The sequence below is a fragment of the Mauremys reevesii genome, linkage group 8, assembly GCF_016161935.1.
Source record: "Mauremys reevesii isolate NIE-2019 linkage group 8, ASM1616193v1, whole genome shotgun sequence".
Classification (NCBI taxonomy): Eukaryota; Metazoa; Chordata; order Testudines; family Geoemydidae; genus Mauremys; species Mauremys reevesii.
In genome coordinates this window covers 36,830,722-36,850,797 of record NC_052630.1, presented here as the reverse complement: position 1 = coordinate 36,850,797, position 20,076 = coordinate 36,830,722, and the positions used below count along the sequence as shown (strand labels likewise).

General features: G+C 45.5%; 1 protein-coding gene across 1 annotated transcript in view; it reads right to left on the bottom strand.

The window, feature by feature from the left end:
• LOC120370231 (protocadherin alpha-5-like) overlaps positions 1-20,076 on the bottom strand; it is a 269,071-nt gene that overhangs the window by 58,630 nt on the left and 190,365 nt on the right. Inside the window, exons 5-6 of the mRNA XM_039484611.1 lie at positions 11,900-11,958; positions 9,776-9,864 (exon numbers count right to left, since the gene is read on the bottom strand). Coding sequence (XP_039340545.1) covers positions 9,776-9,864; positions 11,900-11,958 — 148 coding nt within the window. The remainder of the gene's footprint in view (positions 1-9,775; positions 9,865-11,899; positions 11,959-20,076) is intronic.

Here is a 20,076-nt window from a genome sequence, read left to right as displayed (position 1 = left end):
GGAGCCAGTAATGAGACTCAGAAATGGGATCTGAGGATGGGATTCACAGGTGAGATGGTCACAGTGGTTTATTTATATTAAAATAGGGATGTAATGCACTGCACCACCATATGAGACCCAGATTCGATTTCCATCTCTAGTCTTTTGTGGGCCAGCAGGAGCATTGCAGAGGCAGCACCCTCAGCTCTTGTGTTTCTCTTAAGTGACTGTGATGTTATCTGATTAAAATATAACTATATAGATCCTTGTTGCAACCACTGTTATATATTTGTGACAAATCTTGTAAAAAGGTTGTCAAGTAAGGTGTCTGTGGAAAGATTATGATTTGCTGAATATGACTATGCTATTTGTATGCATGTATCATTTTTGTATTTGAAGTTATGACTGTTGGCTTTATACTTGGATTTCAGAATGTTTGCTCCTGGATAGTACCCACAAGGTAGTTAGCCAGCACATCTTGGCGGGACTATTCAAATTGAGTGTCCCATCAAAAGAACATTTAACTCACAATGGAAGATGCCCACCTACCCCGAATGGACTTTCCTGTGAACGTGCTTTTTGAGGTATAGGTTATGACTTCTACTATGACTAGGCAAAATCATGCATGGACATGTGACTTGCCGATGTGACTTCAAACCATCTTGTTACTGTAATTTTCCACAGTGAGAACAATGGGTTTCCCTCCACATGGCAGAAACTATAAAAGGCCCTGGAAATATCTCCATTTTGCCTCTTTCCTCCTCAAACCTCTGGACTATAAACTTATACTAATGGGGGCATTATAACCAAGGGACTGAGGTCCTTCCAATGATTTGGAAGCAAGCATAGACTTGACTTAAGCCAGCAGTTTATTCCATCACTGCTACAAATCTGAACCAAGAACTTTGCAATTATTGTATGTATTTGATTCCTTTAACCAATTTTAACTCTCACCTTTCTTTCTTTCTTTTTATAAATAAACCTTTAGATTTTAGATACTAAAGGATTGGCAACAGCGTGATTTTGGGGTAAGATCTGAGTTGTATATTGACCTGGGTGTGTGGCTGGTCCTTTGGGATCAGAAGAACCTTCCATCTGGTGAAACTGGTTTTAAAGAACCACTCACCTCTAAGTCTAATGTTTCTGGTGGTGATACAAGGACTGGAATGCGGCTAAGGAAACTGCTTTCATGACTTCTTATTAGTCCGTGTGGTGAAACAGAAGTTTATTTTTGTTGCTGGTTTGGTATATCCTATGGGGGATTAGCTACCCGTCTTGGGGTGTATCTGCCCTATTTCTCAGCAGTTTGTCCTGAATTTGGTATTCTCAGTTGTGATCCACGGAGGCACATCTACAATGACATCTGTGGCTGACCTAGACATGACACCAATGGAGTCCAAAGAGAGTAGTATCCAGCCTTCCTTCCTTAGCTAAGGAAGATCACTTGAGGGAGGAGAGGAAAGCCCGCTACTGCAACTGGGAAGAAAACATCCCCCACTTAGGATCACCATACATATCCATGGGAACAAGGTATGTGAAAGGCAAGGGCCTCTCCCAGTCATACAAACAATCTGCTTTGACTCTTGCTCTTTAAAATTAAATTTAAAAAAATCTCATGAACTAAGATCCCCATGACAATATCATGGCATCCCCGTGAGCAGCTATTGGAGCATTATGCCTTATGAATTTCAAGGGCTGTGTCTGATGTAAGAGTAAAAGGGTCAGACTGGAAAAAGTACATAAAAATGGCCATACCGGGTCAGACCAAAGGTCCATCTAGCCCAGTATCCTGTCTACCGACAGTGGCCAAAGCCAAGTGCCCCAGAGGGAGTGAACCTAACAGGCAATGATCAGGTGATCTCTCTCCTGCCATCCATCTCCATCCTCTGACAAACAGAGGCTAGGGACACCATTCCTTACCCATCCTGGCTAATAGCCACTTATGGACTTAACCTCCATGAATTTATCCAGTTCCCTTTAAACACTGTTATAGTCCTAGCCTTCACAACTTCCTCAGGTAAGGAGTTCCACAAGTTGAATGTGTGCTGTGTGAAGAAGAACTTCCTTTTATTTGTTTTAAACCTGCTGCCTATTAATTTCATTTGGTGACCCCTAATTCTTGTATTATGACCCCTAGTTCTTGTATTAAAGTCATTAAAGTCATTCATTCCTTCTCTAGAGATGCTAAATGGATTCAAACATTTGGACAGATCAAATCATATTTTTCAAATGGAAATTATATTACCTGGAGACAGCCACAGCAGGGCTCTGTGTCCTCTGTCCCAGAAGCCCATTAACTATTACCATGGCTTTCCGCCCCCCTTTCCCAGGATCTCTAATAACTTATTCTCTGGGCTCTCTCCAGAGTCTCTATAATCCCATTTTCAGTGTTCTCTGTCCCGTATCCTAAGGCTTCTAATATCCCACTCCAATAGAGGGCCCTCCTGATCCCATTCTGGGTGCTCAATGCCCCATTTTTAAGACACTCACTCATCCCATTCTCAGTGGTTTCTGTTCTCTTTTCCCAGAGTTTCTATAATCCCATTCTCAGAGCTCTCAACCCTTTTTACATCCTCTACCAACCCTGCCTCATTACCCCATGCCCCTTTGACTTGGCCCCTCTCATCTCATTCCATCATTTGAAGTCTTTAAATCAAGACTGGATGTTTTTCTGAAAGATTGCTCTTGTTCAACCACAAATTATGAGCTGGATGTAAGAACCACTGGGTGAAATCCCATGGCCTCGTAATGGTTCCTTCTGGCCTTAAAATCTACTAAGTGCTCAGTGCTATCTTCCTGCTCTCTGTCACCTTTCCCAGGCCCCTTATCATCATCCCGTCTTCATTTCTCTCTTCACAATTTCCCAGGCAATCATCCCATTCTCAGCACTCTGTCTCCCATCCAGTACCACCATTACAAATATCATATAAAGGCTTCCACTGCTTTTCAGATTAGACCATTTTAATGCTTATTTGTCATGTTTGCAGATGTTTTTAATTGTTTATTTTTGTTCCAGTATTTATAACTCGTTCTATTTCTGCAACTTTTATCAGTAGGATTAAGATCTCTATCAGCTGTATTTAGCATGCAAGACTTTCTTATAAACTAGTCAACATCACCTAAACTGATCTACTCAGCATAAAGATTTTATGCAGAAATAGATTAATAGAGTATATATCCTCTCCTAGGTTTTCTGATTGCCATTTTCAGAGCTCTCCTTCTCTGTTCCAGCTGCTGGGGGAGGACTAAAACAGGAACCAGTGGGGAGAACAGAAAAACAGAGGGAAAGAGACTGAGATAGAAGCCAGTGAGAGTAAGGGAGACTGAGACAGGACCTAAAGTGGAGAAGACTGAAACAGGGACAGACTGGAGAGAACAAGAGTAGAAGGGATCAGCATTGCAGGGACAGAAGCAGAAGGGTTTATAATCACTAGGTTACACTCCCCTCCAGAATCTAGCACTGAACCCAGATTCCCAAGTCTCAACATTCATCTGCTGTCAATAAATAGCTCTTAAACTCACTGGTAAATTGTCTCTCTCTTCCCCCTCTACTGGCTAATCCACTTAGGGGATAACAATGTATTACTGCTACTAGTTACTCAGCTAGCTCAAATGGTGGCAAAGGTCTGTGCTGTGGATCTAAAGGTCCCAGTCCTGCTGATTACTCTTGTTGGGGTCAATATGGTTCCACACTACAGAATTTCTAATTTTTTTTCAATTTGCTTTCTTTAAAAAATGTGAGAAATTACATTAAGAAGCCAATGTTAAAAGAAAATTAAAGTTGCAAAGTCAAACACTCAAAAGTTAGGAAATCTCAGGATTCATCTCACATGCCACCTTAATTCAGCCATTCTGTGCATATCCATTATGGTACAGAGTGAAATCCTGGCTCCACTGAAGTCAATGGGAGCTTTGCAATTGACTTCCGTGGGGCCAGTATTTCACCCACAGTTCTTAATTACATGATCATATGCTATTTTTTCCATAGGTTCCTTGCCTCATTCAGGGCACAGGATGAACAGTGCTCACTAAATGGGAAGCCATTCAATACTTCTGTTCACAGTTATCATTCAGTATATGGCCCCATGCTTTATTTACTCTACTCCATTTAAATCCTACACTGAATACAGAATTAATATCCACATAGGTTTTCTCATCATGGACATTCTTCAGTATAGCATCTGAGTGCTTTACAAACATTGATGAGTTTATCTTTATAGCACCCCTATGAGATACACCGGTATTATCATCCCACATTTTACAGAGGGAAACTGAGGCGAGGAGCAATTAAGGACATATTTGTTTAATATCCGCCAATTTTGGGCATCCAATTTAAGACAGCCATGGCTAGATTCACAAAGAAACTGAGTGTAGTCACCCCTAAATTTTAGGCTCCTAAAAAAACATTGGTATTCACAAAGCCTCAGTTTGGTGCCTAGGCACAAGGGCCTTAGAAGAGGATTCACAAAAGTCAGCATGCTAACTGGCTCCTCACTTAAGATAGCCAGTGGGAGATGCCAAGCTGAGAAGTGTGTGGAAAGCCCCCTGTCTTAGAGATAGGCACCTACATCCAGGCTGCAGGGTGGCATCCAGGGTTGGCTCCAGGCCCCAGCACACCAAGCATGTGCTTGGGGCGGCATGCCGCGGGGGGCGCTCCGCCAGTCGGCGGGAGGGTGGCAGGCGGCTCCGGTGGACCTCCCGCAGGCGTGCCTGTGTAGGGTCCGCTGGTCCCGCGGCTCCAGTGGACCTCCCGCAGGCACGCCTGCGGATGCTCCACCGGAGCCACGGGACCAGCGGACCCTCCACAGGCACGTCTGCAGGAGGTCCACCGGAGCTGCGGGACCGGCGACCGCCAGAGCGCCCCCTGTGGACTGCTGTTGTGCTTGGGGCAGCGAAATTGCTAGAGCTGCCCCTGGTGGCACCTCCTCCTGCTTTGGATTTTCAACTACAAAAGCCTCCCTTAGCATTAGGTGATACTCCATGTTAGCAAGAAGTGACTGCAGGCAGCACTCTCTCATAACTCTCAGCCTAGTGGTTACAGTACTCACTTGGGATGTTGGAGACCACTGGTTCAAGTCCCTCCCTGTAGCTGAGGGTGAGAAGGGAACTGAATAAGACTCTGCTACCTCCCTGGTGAGTGCCCTAATCATGGAGCTCTGGGATATTGTGATGCGTAGCTCCCTCACTCACCTTGTTGAAGCTGTTCCACCGGATAAATAAGGAAAGAATCATTAGACCACAGAGAGAAAATGAGCATGAGAATGACTCTGTAAGCCTGGTAGCTACAGCATTCAGGAGAGATGTGGCAAATCCCTATTCAAATTTCTTCCCTCTCTGAGGTGGGGACTTGAACCAAGGGTCTCCCACATCCCAGGTGAGTATTCTAAACACTGGGATAAAAGTTATGAGGGAGGTCCTCCTCCCCCTGGCCCTTTTGTGTAAGTTCATCTATAGGGATCTGATCCAGTAGGCAAGCTCAAAATTCACCTACCTCATTGAGCCCCACAGGTGACTAAGGCAGAGAAATGCCTATCTTTCCCCAGTTCATGACTCGTTCTGGGGCTTAAGCATCCATATGCCTGGTATGGGGCTGCAGTGTGCATGCTCAGAGGCCAAAACATAGGCATTTAGGAACTTTTACTACAAAAATGTAGGCACCAAGTGAGTTTAGGCATCCACAGGGCTCGGGGGCAGCTGAACCGGGGATTTGTGAATCCTGGTGAGGCGAGATTCTGGGATTTAGACATATAAGTCCTTTGGTGAATTTAGCCCCTAAAGCCTAATTTTTCAAAGTTCCTAGCATTTTTATATCACTATATATGTTCAAAACAGAATTCCAGTCAACTTCAGTTCCAGCTGTGAGCATTTAGCACTCCTGCAAATCAGCCCCCAGGTGTTTCAAGTTGGGCATTCGGAAATTAACAGTACACCATTAGTAGCCACCTCTGAAAATTCTGGTTTAAGCAACTTGCCCAGCAGCACATAGGAACACCGTGGCAGAGGCAGGGATAGAATGCAGTTCTTCAGCATGGCATTCAGTTGCTTTAATCACATAACCATGCTTTCCCTTCTGGAGTTTCCTGCCTCATGCTCTAAACATCTTCCAACATCTGTAACAAATGAAGCAACCATCCTACAGACAACAGCCTCATTGACTACATGGCTCTGATTCATTCCCTGGGCAAGGTCCATCCTGTGCTGTGAATGAGGTGGAATTCCTGTGGAGAAATAGTGCTAATATGGTGGGTGAAAATACTAGCCCCACTGAAGCCAATGGCACATTTCCCATTGACTTCAGTGGAGCCAGGATTTCACTCTGTATCATAATGCATATGCACAAAGAGGCTGAATTAAAGTTGCATGGGCAAATTTAATTCTGGCATTTCCTAGCTTTTGAGTGCTTGACTTGGCAACCTTAACTTTCTTTTAAGTAACAAATGTTGGGATGCAAATGGATCTCCATTATGCAATTTCAAATATCCAGAAGCAATGATTAAAGCAAGTGATCTGCAACATTCAGGGAGATAACAAGTCTACCTATAGATGGTCTAATAATTATAAGTCTACATGTAGACTTATTGAAATGAGAGTTGGATGTCTTCTCTGAAAATCTCAGTCATAATACATAGAAAAACCACTGAGATAAAATATTTACCAAATACACAGAGTAGCACCTTACCTGAGAGGCTGGAAGAGCTCTTTGTCAGGAATATAATATGCTTCATAACTTGTTTTTCAAACAAGGAAACCAATTTTTAAAGCAACCTCTCTTTAAATAGCATTAAACTATGACACAGGTGGCAGGAATTCCAAAGTGAATCTGATTGTGTAACCTTAACTTAGACCAGTGGGCCTTTTGTTCACCTCAGAGTGAGTTTGGGACAGAGCATAAGCCTTAAATCTGGATTTCATCACTTTTTTGTGTAAGAACCTGTGAAAGGGACAAAAAACAGTGGGCCAAATTTTGCTCTCAGCTGCCTAGGTGAAATTCCTACTGAAGTCAGTGGAAGCTTTATCCATGAAGTGACAGCAGGATTTACCCTGAAAAGTATAGAACTGGTGATATACCATGTAGTGTCTTGAGTATAGCTAGGCACTAGAAATTAAGGATTTACTGACTTAACACTTGACTTGTTCATCCTTCTTAGAACATTCCTATGACATCATCTTTTGATGCTCTCATTGATTAACTTTCTGATTCTTTCAGTCTGAAGCATTTTATCCAAGGCTTTTGTGGAGTGCTAAATTAAATGAATGGTTTAGTGACAAACCAATTGGAATTAATCAAGTGAGTAAAACATGTGTATTAAGCATGTGTATGTGAGGCAGGATTTGAGCCAGTTTTATACTAATTAGAAGTGGAGAGCTGCAGCTGCTGCATATGTTGATGGAAATAGAGATAATGAGCAGCTAATTTGTGAGTTTATCTGGACACAGGTGTAGTACTGTTCAAATGTAAATAGCATGTCAAGAGCAACTGCATATGTTGTCTCTATCCCGTGTAATTGGCTGAAATGGGTCAAATGTCTAATGAAAAGCATAATTTTGTGTCTTAACCTGATGAAAAATGGCACAAGTCATGAACATGAGCAGTGGAAAGGAGGTAGAACAACTGAAAGAGGAAATGTGTGTGGGAACCCAAAGCTGTAATTATAAACCATTGTGATAAACAACTACTGTATATTTGAAAGTGTAATGTATTAAAGTTATGTGTTAATTTTACCTTTTCTGCTAAATGACACTTCTATATGCATAAACTATTTGTTACTGAAGGCTAATGAAATCCACATCTTCTGTTTACAAATAGTAGGAAGGTCTCATTTATGTTATTTTAGCAGTCATTAAACCCTTAAGGCCAGACAGAAAGGAAACAAAAGATCCTTTCTTGCACAGGAAGAATAGTCATTTGGAAGGATCAAGAAACTTGATCCACAAAAACTGTATTTCAAAACAGTTTGAACTACCCTGGACTTTTAAAGAGGCTGGTTTTCTCAAAAAGCAGAAAGACTTCCTGGGGCTGGAGATACAAGTTCTTACTACCTCTTTACTCATTTGCCTGATCCTGCCCAAACTGTGACTCTGGCTGTGGTCGGAAGAGCAGGGGCTACTTGTCCAATATGCCCCATTACACACAAGTGGCAGGGAGGGAGCAGAGAGAGGGAATGGGGAGTAATAAGTGTCCTGACTGGTTTTACCTCCTCTCCCCAGCTTATTCCTAAACCCAAGTAGCTACCCAGGCACACAGGGTACTTCCTCACAAAATGGAGTGAAGTTACTTACTCCATCTTTGAAGCTGGGAATGCATTTGGACTCTGAGACAATTCATCTCATGGTCTACTCCTGGGGGGCGCAGATATGGTATGCCCCTTATCCAGGGCAGATCATAAAATGATAATCTAGTCCATAGGAATTAATTTATTTTTTTCCCTGAAAGTTCCTCCTGCCCCTGCAGGAGCCTTAAGGATCCTCCCATATTTAATCAGTCAGCAGGTTAAAAGGTTGTTCTGTGAATTATTTCCAGTTTCATTGTTTGCCATCTGGATGAACCATGTGTATTTCTAGTCTCAAATACAACTTTTAGCTTAACTGTTCAGTAAAATATTTGTAACATAGCAATGCAATCTTGTGCATATTTAATCAGCTGAACCATAAAAAGAAATCATAGCAATGTTTAATGTACACATAATATTTCTATTTCTCTCTATCTCTCTGCTTCTCTATCCACAAAGAAATACGAAAGCTATCCAATTATTTTTTAAAGAGCTTTAGCTTCCACACCACATGTTATCACATTTTTCCTTAATATAGTGCTTGGTGTCTGAACTTCTGAGCAGCACCAAATACCATTTCCTAACACTTTGTAGGCATTTTAAATGATGAAATTCTTTATATCCCAAAATGTAATGTGAGAATACATCTATTGCTTTCACTGCAAAAGAACTGAGTGAATTTGCTTATCTCCAGTAATCAACGGGACCCTTTGCTGATTCTTACTGAATTTTGATTTAGTGAGTCAGCAAGTAAATAATGAAAAAAATCAAGAATACATCATCATAAAAGGTATTTTGGTCATTTATTTTCACAAGTGAATAGCAGTTTAGTTAAATGTTTTATGATAACCCTCCATAGCATACTAGTAAATGTACTGCAGTTTAATTTATTAAAGGAATGAACACTTAGTAATAAGAAACCTGACTACCTGAACAGCAGGATGAGACCTGTCAGTATTTAAAAACAATTACTGAGTTTGCAAAATAGTGTTTCACTATTTTGCAATACAGAATTGGTGAGGTTCTGTATTACTTATTCCATCCCCAACTGAGCGGCAGTTTTTGCAAAATTGGTAGCTTTGATGACCATTAGAAAAGGAGGATAAATTAAAACCCTAAACCCAAATACTCCCAAACTTTGGGGAAATGTGGATCTGGATCCACACCTCACAACTGGGCCTTCTTCTCTAGTGAACTATACCAAATTCCTGGGTCTGACCTCCCCAAAACACTGGATAAGTTCAGGTGTGGATCCAAATTTTGAGGCTTGATTCCACCTCTAGTATGCACCTGCTAGTGAATAAAGGAAAAAGGTTTCTTTGCTTTATTTATTACTGTCTATCTTATTTATATTCAAGAGAGTGTTTCATAGGGACTTAATTCAGAGACACAAAGTAGAAAGGAAGTTAAGAATGATCCAATAGGAAGTGTGTTACAAATAACAATCATTCCTCTCTTTAAGGGAATAGAGCCATCACATCTCCCAATATCCCATTAATACTAGATGTCAGTACTCTGATCCTAACCTGGTGTTGCACTGGATACTGTTGGCCACAGCTGTTCAGGTCCTCCCGGCCCTCCTCGTAAGACTCCTGCATCCTCCATGTGCACAGCACTGAATAAACAAGCATACTGATTAAATTACATAGTTCCCATCTGACCTGTTTTTGTTCAACATTCCATTTTCTGGCTATTTCTCCAAAGTCACAGTTGTTCTTTGTTGCACCAGGGCTAATGCAACATTGCATCATGCTAGCAGATTCTGCTAATGCATTATTAAAGCATCTATCATGTCAATCCTGCAAGAACTGCAAAAATTGTCTTTGGTTATTATTTGAATGCTGCAACATAATTCCATGCAGTTCATATCAGACACAGATATTATCTCTAGAGGATGTGAAATCACTAACACTGCAGGGAAGTCACCTAGCCCCAGATTCTCAAAGGTATTTCGGTGCCTAACTTCCACTGAAATAGAAGTTAGGTGCCTAAATACCTCTGAGGACCTGGGCCCTAATCCATATCATGTTTGTGATGTCTTAGCAGTGAAGTAAATAATGAAAGTCAGTTCTGGGCTTCTTTCAGCATGCTATTATCAGCCGCTCTTCTACAGCAAATATCCCAATGCAATTTATAGTACCCAATGCTGATTAGCTTATGCTTTTGGCAAACACTTTTGAAGGGAGAAATTAGGTGTCACAAACTACAGTAACCATGTAATATCAAGTTTTATACAGTGTCAAATGATGAGCAGTCTGCCATGAGACCAGCACATTTAATTGTTGCACATTGTCTAGCCCTGAACTCATAAGGAGATGATGAGAGGGGGGAGAGAAAATAGATGTCTGATATCTTAAAATGCAAAAAAGTAGATAGTCATTTTTAAAATGAGCTCACCCTCTTCACTTATCATGCAAGTTACTTCAGGCAAAATCCTGAAGTATCTCCTGTTCCACCTGTATACAGGCAAGGCTCCCACTGATTTCAAGCGGTGTTCTATTTCAGTTTGGACCAAGAGAAGTTTCTAAAACGTGGTCAATTAATTTCTCAGGGTTAATAGGCAAGATTTTTAAAACTGGGAGCTCAATACTGCAAGATTGTAATTCATCTTGTTACTTTCTAAATGATTTTGATCTGTATGCTATTTAAACTTGATTTAACTAAGGAAAATCAACATTCATATTGATTAAAAAGGTATTTTTTTAGTTAAAAGGGCATTTCAAATATTGTATGTACAGTTATTTTACTTTGTATTTACTGTAATAGTCTCCAGAGAAACATGAAAATACATTTTAATTCACTCAAATCTATGTCTTTTTGTATTCAGCAAATGATTTTCCCTCTGAGTTTGTAATGCCACTTGAAATTACCACAGCCTTTTTACTTATTTCTAAATTTGTTATCCGGTCTTATTGATAAGGTCAGAATAGAACTGAGAATAAGACTGGTTAGTTAATTTGCTAAAGCACAGAGAGCAAAGATCTTATTTTATCTAGGTCCTACACAAACAGCATTATTTTACTCCTTTTTAAATTTATTGAGGAGCAAATTAAAGTAAGGCAAATTTGGGATCTAAGGCTGAGATTTCTAAAGGACTCTAAGATGGGCACCTAACTCATGAAGGTTTCCTTGGAAATCTTGGCCTGATATGCTTGTCAATGCCCTTTTAACTTTTTTAAATACCTTGAATGTACCATGTGGTTAATAAACTGCCTGCAGCAGTGGTACACTTTTATGGTAATGAGAGGCAGTGGGATGGAAAACTATTGATGCTGCATACAATCTATTGAAATTCATCAGAGTGGATGATAATAAGAAGTTTTAATGTGAATGAAGAGTGTATAATCAATTAAATAATTCAGTAATTGTAGCAATCAGGCATCGATGGTAAATGTATAAAGAAGCATGAGGTAAACAACATGAATGCATAGACCAAACACTAATATAGTCATGACCAGCATAAAAGGCAACAATTACAGTGAATCAGTAGGACTGGTAGATATAATGCCTCAGAAGCAAAACTTGGGTGCTTCCGTCACAGCATGCAGATCTCACTAGTGTATGTCAGCAGCTGTACAAGACTGAAAGACAGTCTCTGTCACAAAGGGAGAAAGATATAAGCCCTTAAGAAGGGGAAGTACAGTACATACCTTTGTATTCCTGCTCTTAGGGATGCAGAATAACGCCAGTCAGGATTGGGTTGTTTTGGCTGCAGAAACAAAAGAGAACAAAATCTGTATTAATTTGTATTAAAACATTTTAAAATCTATGCAGCTGAATACAATCTCTTCTCCAGAGTTTCTTAACATTTTCACAGCTATTGTCAAATGCCTCCATAGAGCTATTTACATTTTTTATGCATTCAGAGCTGCCAAATCTCCCAGGAAATCAGACACTTTTGTATGAGTGCACTTAGGTCACTGAATATGGAGTTAAATGTTTATATACCAAGACTTTGGATCGTGAGGGTTAAAGTGGGGAAGGAGGTTATTTTTGTAAATTGAGGGGCTGCTATTTTGCCCGTGTTCAGAAATATCCTGCCCATAGGAGAAGATGATTATTGCTGGAAAAGAAAAGAAATACTTTGCTGGTTTCCCTGATAAAACTAGGCCACTTATGCTCTTCCACCTGTACACATACAAAATGCAGCACCACTACATTCGGGCTAGTTTGCTTGCTGTGAGTTTTCTGCTGAGGATAGCGGACTGCAGAGGACTGCACTAGATTGTATCAGACTCGCAGACTGCAGCAGGTTTTTACTGAAGGCAGACATGTTCTTTCATAAGACCAAGAGCTGCTACATTTTCCACATTGATAAAAAGGCATAAAAACAGGAAGGAGAGCCATACCCTTCAACCAGTACGTCTCAGCACATGCTGACCTGCTACAGCATGACTTGCTATGTAAGGGTTTCCTGAGAAATTCCTGATTGATTACAAGTTGCTCCAGAAAACGTTAACACTGCTTTTCTTGCTGTGCACTGCATACAATAGCAACATTCATAATAATTTAAAATTATAGGCAACATTTTCAAATGAGGGTGCCTAAATTAGGCACCTAAATATTTAAGCAGCTAAGCGACTTAATTTTCAGAGGTGCTGAGCATTGATTTCAATTGTAGCTGTAGGTGCTCAGCGCATCTAAATATTGTGACACTTTTTAGGTGGCTAATTGTGCATGTAGGTGTCTAATGTTAGGCATCCAAGTTTGAAAATGTTATAGACATAATGGATTATATGCACACTTTATATGTCTTGTACACAGGGCCGCCCCAAACAAAAAAAGAGCCACCTGAACTGCCGAAGCAAAAAAAAAAGATGCTCGGACTTCCGAAGCAAAAAAAAAGGCACCCGGACTGTGCCACCCCAAGAATGGACGGAATGCCGCCCCTTAAGCAGGTGCTGCCCCAGGTATGTGCTTCCTCCGCTGGTGCCTGGAGACGGCTCTGCTTGTACATTGGCAAATACACAAATAATACATGATAGTAATGGTATAAGTCTACTGAAGTCATTGGAGGTAGACCAGAAGTGAATTTGGCCCCATTACTTTTAAAAATGTGTTGAATACCCTAAATTATTTAAAGCCAGCTTTGTCTTTGCTGTTGGGATTCACAGTATGCTCTTCTCTAGATCAATAAGTTTTATACAAATAAAGATATAGCAATAATGATATGCGCCATCTTTCTATCTGGCTATCTCAATATTTATAAGGCCCCCACCACTATCTGAGTTTGAGGTGCTATTTGGTACTGTGCATTGTAGCATTCTTCACATCCTGATATACACAAAAGAGAAATTCCACCCATTGCAACAAAATATTAAACATCTTTGCTAGCAACTACCTTCACATTTAAACCCAGATTCTCTGTGCCCAGTTTCTGCTGGGCTTAGTTGTGAAAAAGACAATTATGGCTCCAAGATTCTCTGATTGTTTCTGATCTGGCCCTGGCCCTAGCCCCACTCGACTTTAAAGAAAAAAAATTAGGACTATTCTAAACTTGGCCAGCTGGTAGTGGTCCTCAAGGAACCATCCAACCTCTAAGGACTATCAGAAAACAACACACTCTTAACCCCCCCTTCACTTCATCCTGACATGCCTCCTACACCAAGACGGCAGGTGGGCAGATACAGGAGCTGGCTGTCCTGACTTTTCTTCTGTTATGGACTCCCATACACCAAGGGAATTCTCAGCTCAGAAGACAGCGTCAATTTCCACTCTTTCTGCACCAGGAATGCACCAGGAGTCAAAGAATCATAGACTTTAAGGTCAGAAGGGACCATTATGATAATCTAGTCTGACCTCTTACACAATGGAGGCCACAGAATCTCACCCACCCACTCCTGTATCAAACCTGTGTCTGAGCCATTGAAGTCCTCAAATCATGGTTTAAAGACTTCAAGGTGCAGAGAATCCTCCAGCAAGTGACCTGTGCCCCATGCTGCAGAGGAAGGCGAAAAACCTCCAGGGCCTCTGCCAATCTGCCCTGGAGGAAAATTCCTTCCCAGCCCCAAATATGGTGATCAGCTAAACCCTGAGCATGTGGGCAAGACTCACCTACCAGACACCCAAGAAAGAATTCTCTGTAGTAACTCAGATCCCACCCCATTGCAAGCCATTGAGCATATTTACCGCTAATATAAAAGACCAATTAATTGCCAAAAAAGACGGTTACTCGCCTTTGTAACTGTTGTTCTTCGAGATGTGTTGCTCATATCCATTCCAATTAGGTGTGCGCGCGCCGCATGCACGTTCGTCGGAAGATTTTTACCCTAGCAACACTCGGTGGGTCGGCTTGGCGCCCCCTGGAGTGGTGCCGCTATGGCACCGGATATATACCCCTGCCGACCCATCCGCCCCTCAGTTCCTTCTTGCCAGCTACTCCGACAGAGGGGAAGGAGGGCGGGTTTGGAATGGATATGAGCCATACATCTCGAAGAACAACAGTTACAAAGGTGAGTAACCGTCTTTTCTTCTTCGAGTGCTTGCTCATATCAATTCCAATTAGGTGATTCCCAAGCCTTACCTAGGCGGTGGGGTCGGAGTGAAATGTTGCAGAGTGCAAAACTGCTGAGCCAAAGGCTGCATCATCTCTGGACTGTTGAACCAGAGCATAATGTGAAGCAAAGGTGTGGACCGAAGACCAGGTAGCTGCCCGACATATCTCCTGGATAGGTACACGAGCCAGGAAGGCGGCAGATGAAGCCTGAGCCCTGGTAGAGTGTACGGTGAGGTGGCTCGAGGATACATAAGTCAATTCGTAACAAGTACGGATACATGCCGTTACCCACGATGAGAGCCTCTGGGATGAGACAGGTAGACCCTTCATTAGGTCTGCCACTGCGACGAAGAGCTGGGGCGTTTTATGAAATAATTTTGTCCGCTCGATATAAAATGCGAGTGCTCTATGGACGTCCAGGGAGTGCAACTGTTGCTCCCATCATGATGAGTGCGGCTTCGGGAAGAAGACCAGAAGGAAGATATCCTGGTTGACATGGAATGCCGATACCACTTTAGGGAGGAATGCCGGGTGTGGTCGCAACTGCACCTTGTCCTTATGGAACACAGTATACGGTGGGTGCACCGTTAGAGCACGAAGCTCAGAAACTCGTCTGGCCGATGTAATGGTTACGAGAAAAGCTGTCTTCCAGGACAGGTATAGCAACGAGCATGTTGCCAACGGCTCAAATGGGGGAGACATAAGTCTGGTTAGAACTAGGTTGAGGTCCCATGTTGGGGCGGGGCGTCATACTTGTGGGAATAGGCGCTCCAGGCCCTTGAGAAATCTAGAGACCATAGAGTGTGAGAACACGGAGCGGCCATTCCCCCCTTGGATGGAAGGTAGAGATGGCCGCCAAGTGCACCCCCAATGAAGATGCCGCCAGGCCCTCCTGTTTGAGAGACCAGAGGTAGTCCAAGATGGTTGGGATCGAGGCCTCAGTGGGGGTGACACACCAGCAGGAGAAACGCTTCCATTTGGCCAGATACGTTGACCGGGTGGAAGGCTTCCTGCTACCCAGGAGTACTTGCTGTACTGAGGCAGAGCAACGCAACTCTGACTGGTTTAGCCATGCAGCAGCCACGCCTTGAGGTGAAGGGCCTGCATGTCTGGGTGGTGAAGTCTGCCGTGGTCCTGCGTTATGAGGTCTGGGTGGAGTGGCAGGGTAATCGGGTTGGCTAGTGACAGGTCGAGCAACGTGGTGTACCAGTGCTGCCTGGGCCACGCTGGAGCGATCAAGATTAGGTGCGCTCTGTCCCTGCAGAGTTTTAGCAGGACCTTGTGAACCAGCGGGAACGGCAGGAAGGCATAAAGCAGCTGGTTCGTCCACGGCATCAGGAATGCGTCCGAGAGCGACCCCGGTGAGAGGCCTTGGAAGGAGCAGAACATCTGGCATTTCCTGTTCTCGCGGGAAGCAAACAGGTCTATGTGGGGAAATCCCCACCTCTGGAAAACCGAATGAATAACATCCGGGCATATCGACCACTCGTGGCAGAGGAATGACCTGCTCAGTAGATCCGCCAGAATGTTCCGAACCCCCGGGAGAAAGGATGTTACCAGGTCTATCGAGTGGGCTATGCAAAAGTCCCAGAGTCTGATGGTCTCCTGACAAAGGGGGGAAGATCGAGTCCCTCCCTGTTTGTTTATATAGTACATGGCCGTTGTGTTGTCCATAAACACTGAGACACAGCGGCCTCGTAAATGTTGCAGGAACGCCTGGCATGCCAGGCGAACTGCTCTCAGTTCTCGGACATTTATGTGCAGCGTCAGCTCCTGAGGTGACCAGAGGCCTTGTGTACGAAGGCTTCCAAGGTGCGCGCCCCAGCCAAGAGAAGACGCGTCCATCATCAGGGACACCGAGGGCTGAGGCGGATGGAACAGTAGCCCTGCACACACCAGGGAGGGAGTCAGCCACCAGTCTAGAGAGCCTAGAGTGCTCGGGGGAATGGTGACTATTGTATCTATTGAGTCCATGCTCGGGCGGTATACCGAGTTGAGCCAAGTTTGTAACGGACGGAGGTGGAGCCTGGCGTGCTTGGTTACGAACGTGCATGCAGCCATGTGACACAAGAGACCGAGACAAGTGCGAACTGTGGTCGTCGGGATATTCTGCAGACCGCAGATGATTGTTGCCGTTGCCTGGAACCGCGGCTGTGGTAAGCAGGCCCTGGCGAGATTGGAGTCCAGGGTCGCTCCTATGAAGTCTAACCTCTGTGTGGGAGCCAGAGAGGACTTCTCTATATTGATCACCAGGCCTAGACGAGTGAATAGGTCCCTGACGATGCCCACATGCTAGGTGACTTGTGTCTCGGAGGTCCCCCAGATGAGCCAATCGTCCAGATACGGAAAAACGTGTATCCGACATTGGCGGAGATATGCGGCGACCACGGCCATGCACTTCGTGAATACCCTTGGGGCTGTGGAAAGGCCGAAGGGCAGGACTGTGAACTGGAAGTGTTGACGGTCGGCTACGAAGCGGAGGTACCTCCTGTGCGCAGGAAAAATGACGATATGAAAATATGCGTCCTTCATATCGAGGGCAGCATACCAATCTCCAGGGCCCAAGGACGGGATAATGGTCCCCAGGGATACCATGCGGAACTTCAACTTCATCATAAACTGGTTGAGTCCTCACAGGTCTAGGATAGGTCTGAGACCTCCCTTTGACTTGGAGATTAGGAAATAACGGGAGTAAAACCCCTTGTCTTTTTCGTTCTTCGGCACCTCCTCTATAGCCCCCATGGCGAGGAGCGACCGCACCTCTTGCAAGAGGAATTGCTCGTGAAAGGGGTCCCTGAAGAGGGACGGGGTGGGAGGGTGGGGTAGAAACAAATTGGAGGTGGTATCCATATTCCACCGTGCGTAGGACCCAGAGATTCGAGATTAACTGGGACCACGCCGGGAGGAAGTAGGAGAGACAGTTGGAGAAGGGAGGAGAAGGATCCTGGTCTGTAACTGGTACGCCGTCCTCGGGCGCACCTTCAAAAGTTAGATTTTGGTCCCGGTGGTGGTTTCGAGGGACCTTGATTTTAGCCCCTTTGGGGTCCTGACTGGCATCTACGCCCACCTCGGCCGCGCCGTCTGTCAAAGTCCTGTCTGTTTCTAGGCACAAAGTACGGCCGGGGAGGTTGGGGGCAGAAGGACCTGTGTTGGGTCAGTGGCGTGTGCATGCCTAGCGAACGCATTATGACCCTATTGTCCTTCAGGCTTTGCAGCCGAGGGTCAGTCTTCTCTGAGAAGAGGCCTTTACCATCGAATGGCAAGTCCTGGATGGTGTACTGCAGCTCAGGCGGGAGGTTGGAAACCTGAAGCCAGGAGATACGCCTCATGGCAACACCTGAGGCCAGAGTCCTGGCTGCTGAGTCAGCTGCATCAAGCGAGGCTTGGAGGGAAGTTCTAGCCACCTTTTTTCCTTCCTCCAAGAAGGCCGCGAACTCCTGGCGGGAATCCTGAGGGATTAGTTCCGTAAATCTCCCCACCTCCGCCCATGTGTTGTAATTATAGCGTCTGAGGAGGGCTTGTTGATTCGCCACCCGGAGCTGTAAGGCACCCACCGAGTACACCTTACGGCCGAGCAGGTCCATTCGCCTAACCTCCTTCGATTTTGGGGCTGCCGCCTGCTGGCCATGGCGTTCCCTCTCATTAACTGACTGAATGACCAGTGAGCAAGGAGGAGGATGGATATACAAATACTCATACCCCTTAGAGGGCACCATATATTTACGCTCGACTCCCCTGGCTGTAGGTGGAATGGAGGCCGGCGATTGCCATATAGTGTCGACATTGGCCTGGATGGTACGAATAAACAGTAGGGCCACTCTGGTGGGAGCATCCACTGACAGAATGCTCACTACCGAGTCCTCCACCTCTGGGACCTCCTCCACCTGGAGGTTCATGTTGAGTGCTACCCTCCTGAGGAGGTCCTGGTGGGCCCTCAGGTCGGTTGGAGGAGGGCCCGAGGAGGATGTCCCTGCCACCACCTCATCGGGAGAAGAGGAAGAGGAGACACCTGGGACGAGAGGGTCCTGCGTGGCCTCTTGCTCCTGAGCAACCTCCTGCTCCAGTGGGACTGGGGAGTCCAGTGGGTGGACTGGAGCTTCCTCCGTACCAGCCGGAGGGGGACGGCTGATCGTCGCCTCTGGCACCTGGTGCTCTGATGGTGCCGAATGTGTCAGGACTACTGGTGCACCTTGGGCCTGGTGGTACGCCCAAGGCGTCCAGAAGGACCACTGGTGTGGGCCTAGGTCCTGGGCCTGTGCCTCTTGGAAGACCCCGGTGGGCACTTCGGACTCGCGGTCCTGCGCATAATAGCTGTCCGCGCGGGACGACCCTGAAGCATGTCTGGATGGCCATGGAGGAGCGGAGAGGCCCTGAGCAGAGTCCCTGTCTCTAGCTAGCCTAGCTCTACTCGGCACCGGAGACCGGTACCGGGAGGCATACTGGTACCAGGAGCGAGATCGGGACCAGCGACCGGAACGGTGCTGGGAGGTCGACCGCGATCTCGAGGCTCGGCGTAGGGAGTGGCTACGGGAGTCACGGTGCCAGGAGCTGAAGCGGTGCCGAGAATACCGGGCCGGCGACCGGGATGCCGACCGGAGCCGCGAGTGCGACCAGTGCCGAAGAGGAGAACGGTGCCGGGACTGCGAGCGGCGACAGGAGCGGAAGCGCAGTCGGGACCTGGAACGTCTGCGGGACCGTGATCTTGAACAGTGCCGGTCTGCTGTGCCGACAGAGGGTGGCCGTATCAAGGCCGGCTTGCCTATAGACTGTATCGCCCACACCAGCGGTGCTGGGGGCGGAGGCAGCGTCGACTCTATCATTGAAATCAGATCCCTCGCCGCTGAGAACGTCTCCGGCGTGGACGGGATAGTAAGCTCTACCACGGGTCTAGCCGGGGAGCTGACAGGCACCGGACTTGACGGCCCTTGTGGGACCGGAATCGACGGTGCCGATGTCGTCGGTGCCGTGGCAGGTGTCGGCGCCGGGCGGTCTGACTTGGACGAGCTTCCTGGCTGTGGTGCAGGTGGCACAGAAGCAGCAGGAGTCTTAGACTTTCTCGACCTCGGGGAGAGAGAGCGGCATCGAAAATGGTGCCGAGGAGCCTTGGCCGTACTGGCGCGGTCCGGTGCCGAGGAGGTGCTTCTGCTCGAAGAGTGACCAGCGCTCAGTGCCGAAGGCGGAGGGGTGAGAGCCACCTCCACGAGGAGCTGCTTTAGCCTAATGTCCCGCTCCTTTTTTGTTCTTGGCTTAAAAGCCTTGCAAATGTGGCACTTAGCTGTCAGGTGCGATTCTCCGAGGCACTTCAGACAGGAGTCGTGCGGGTCTCCTGTC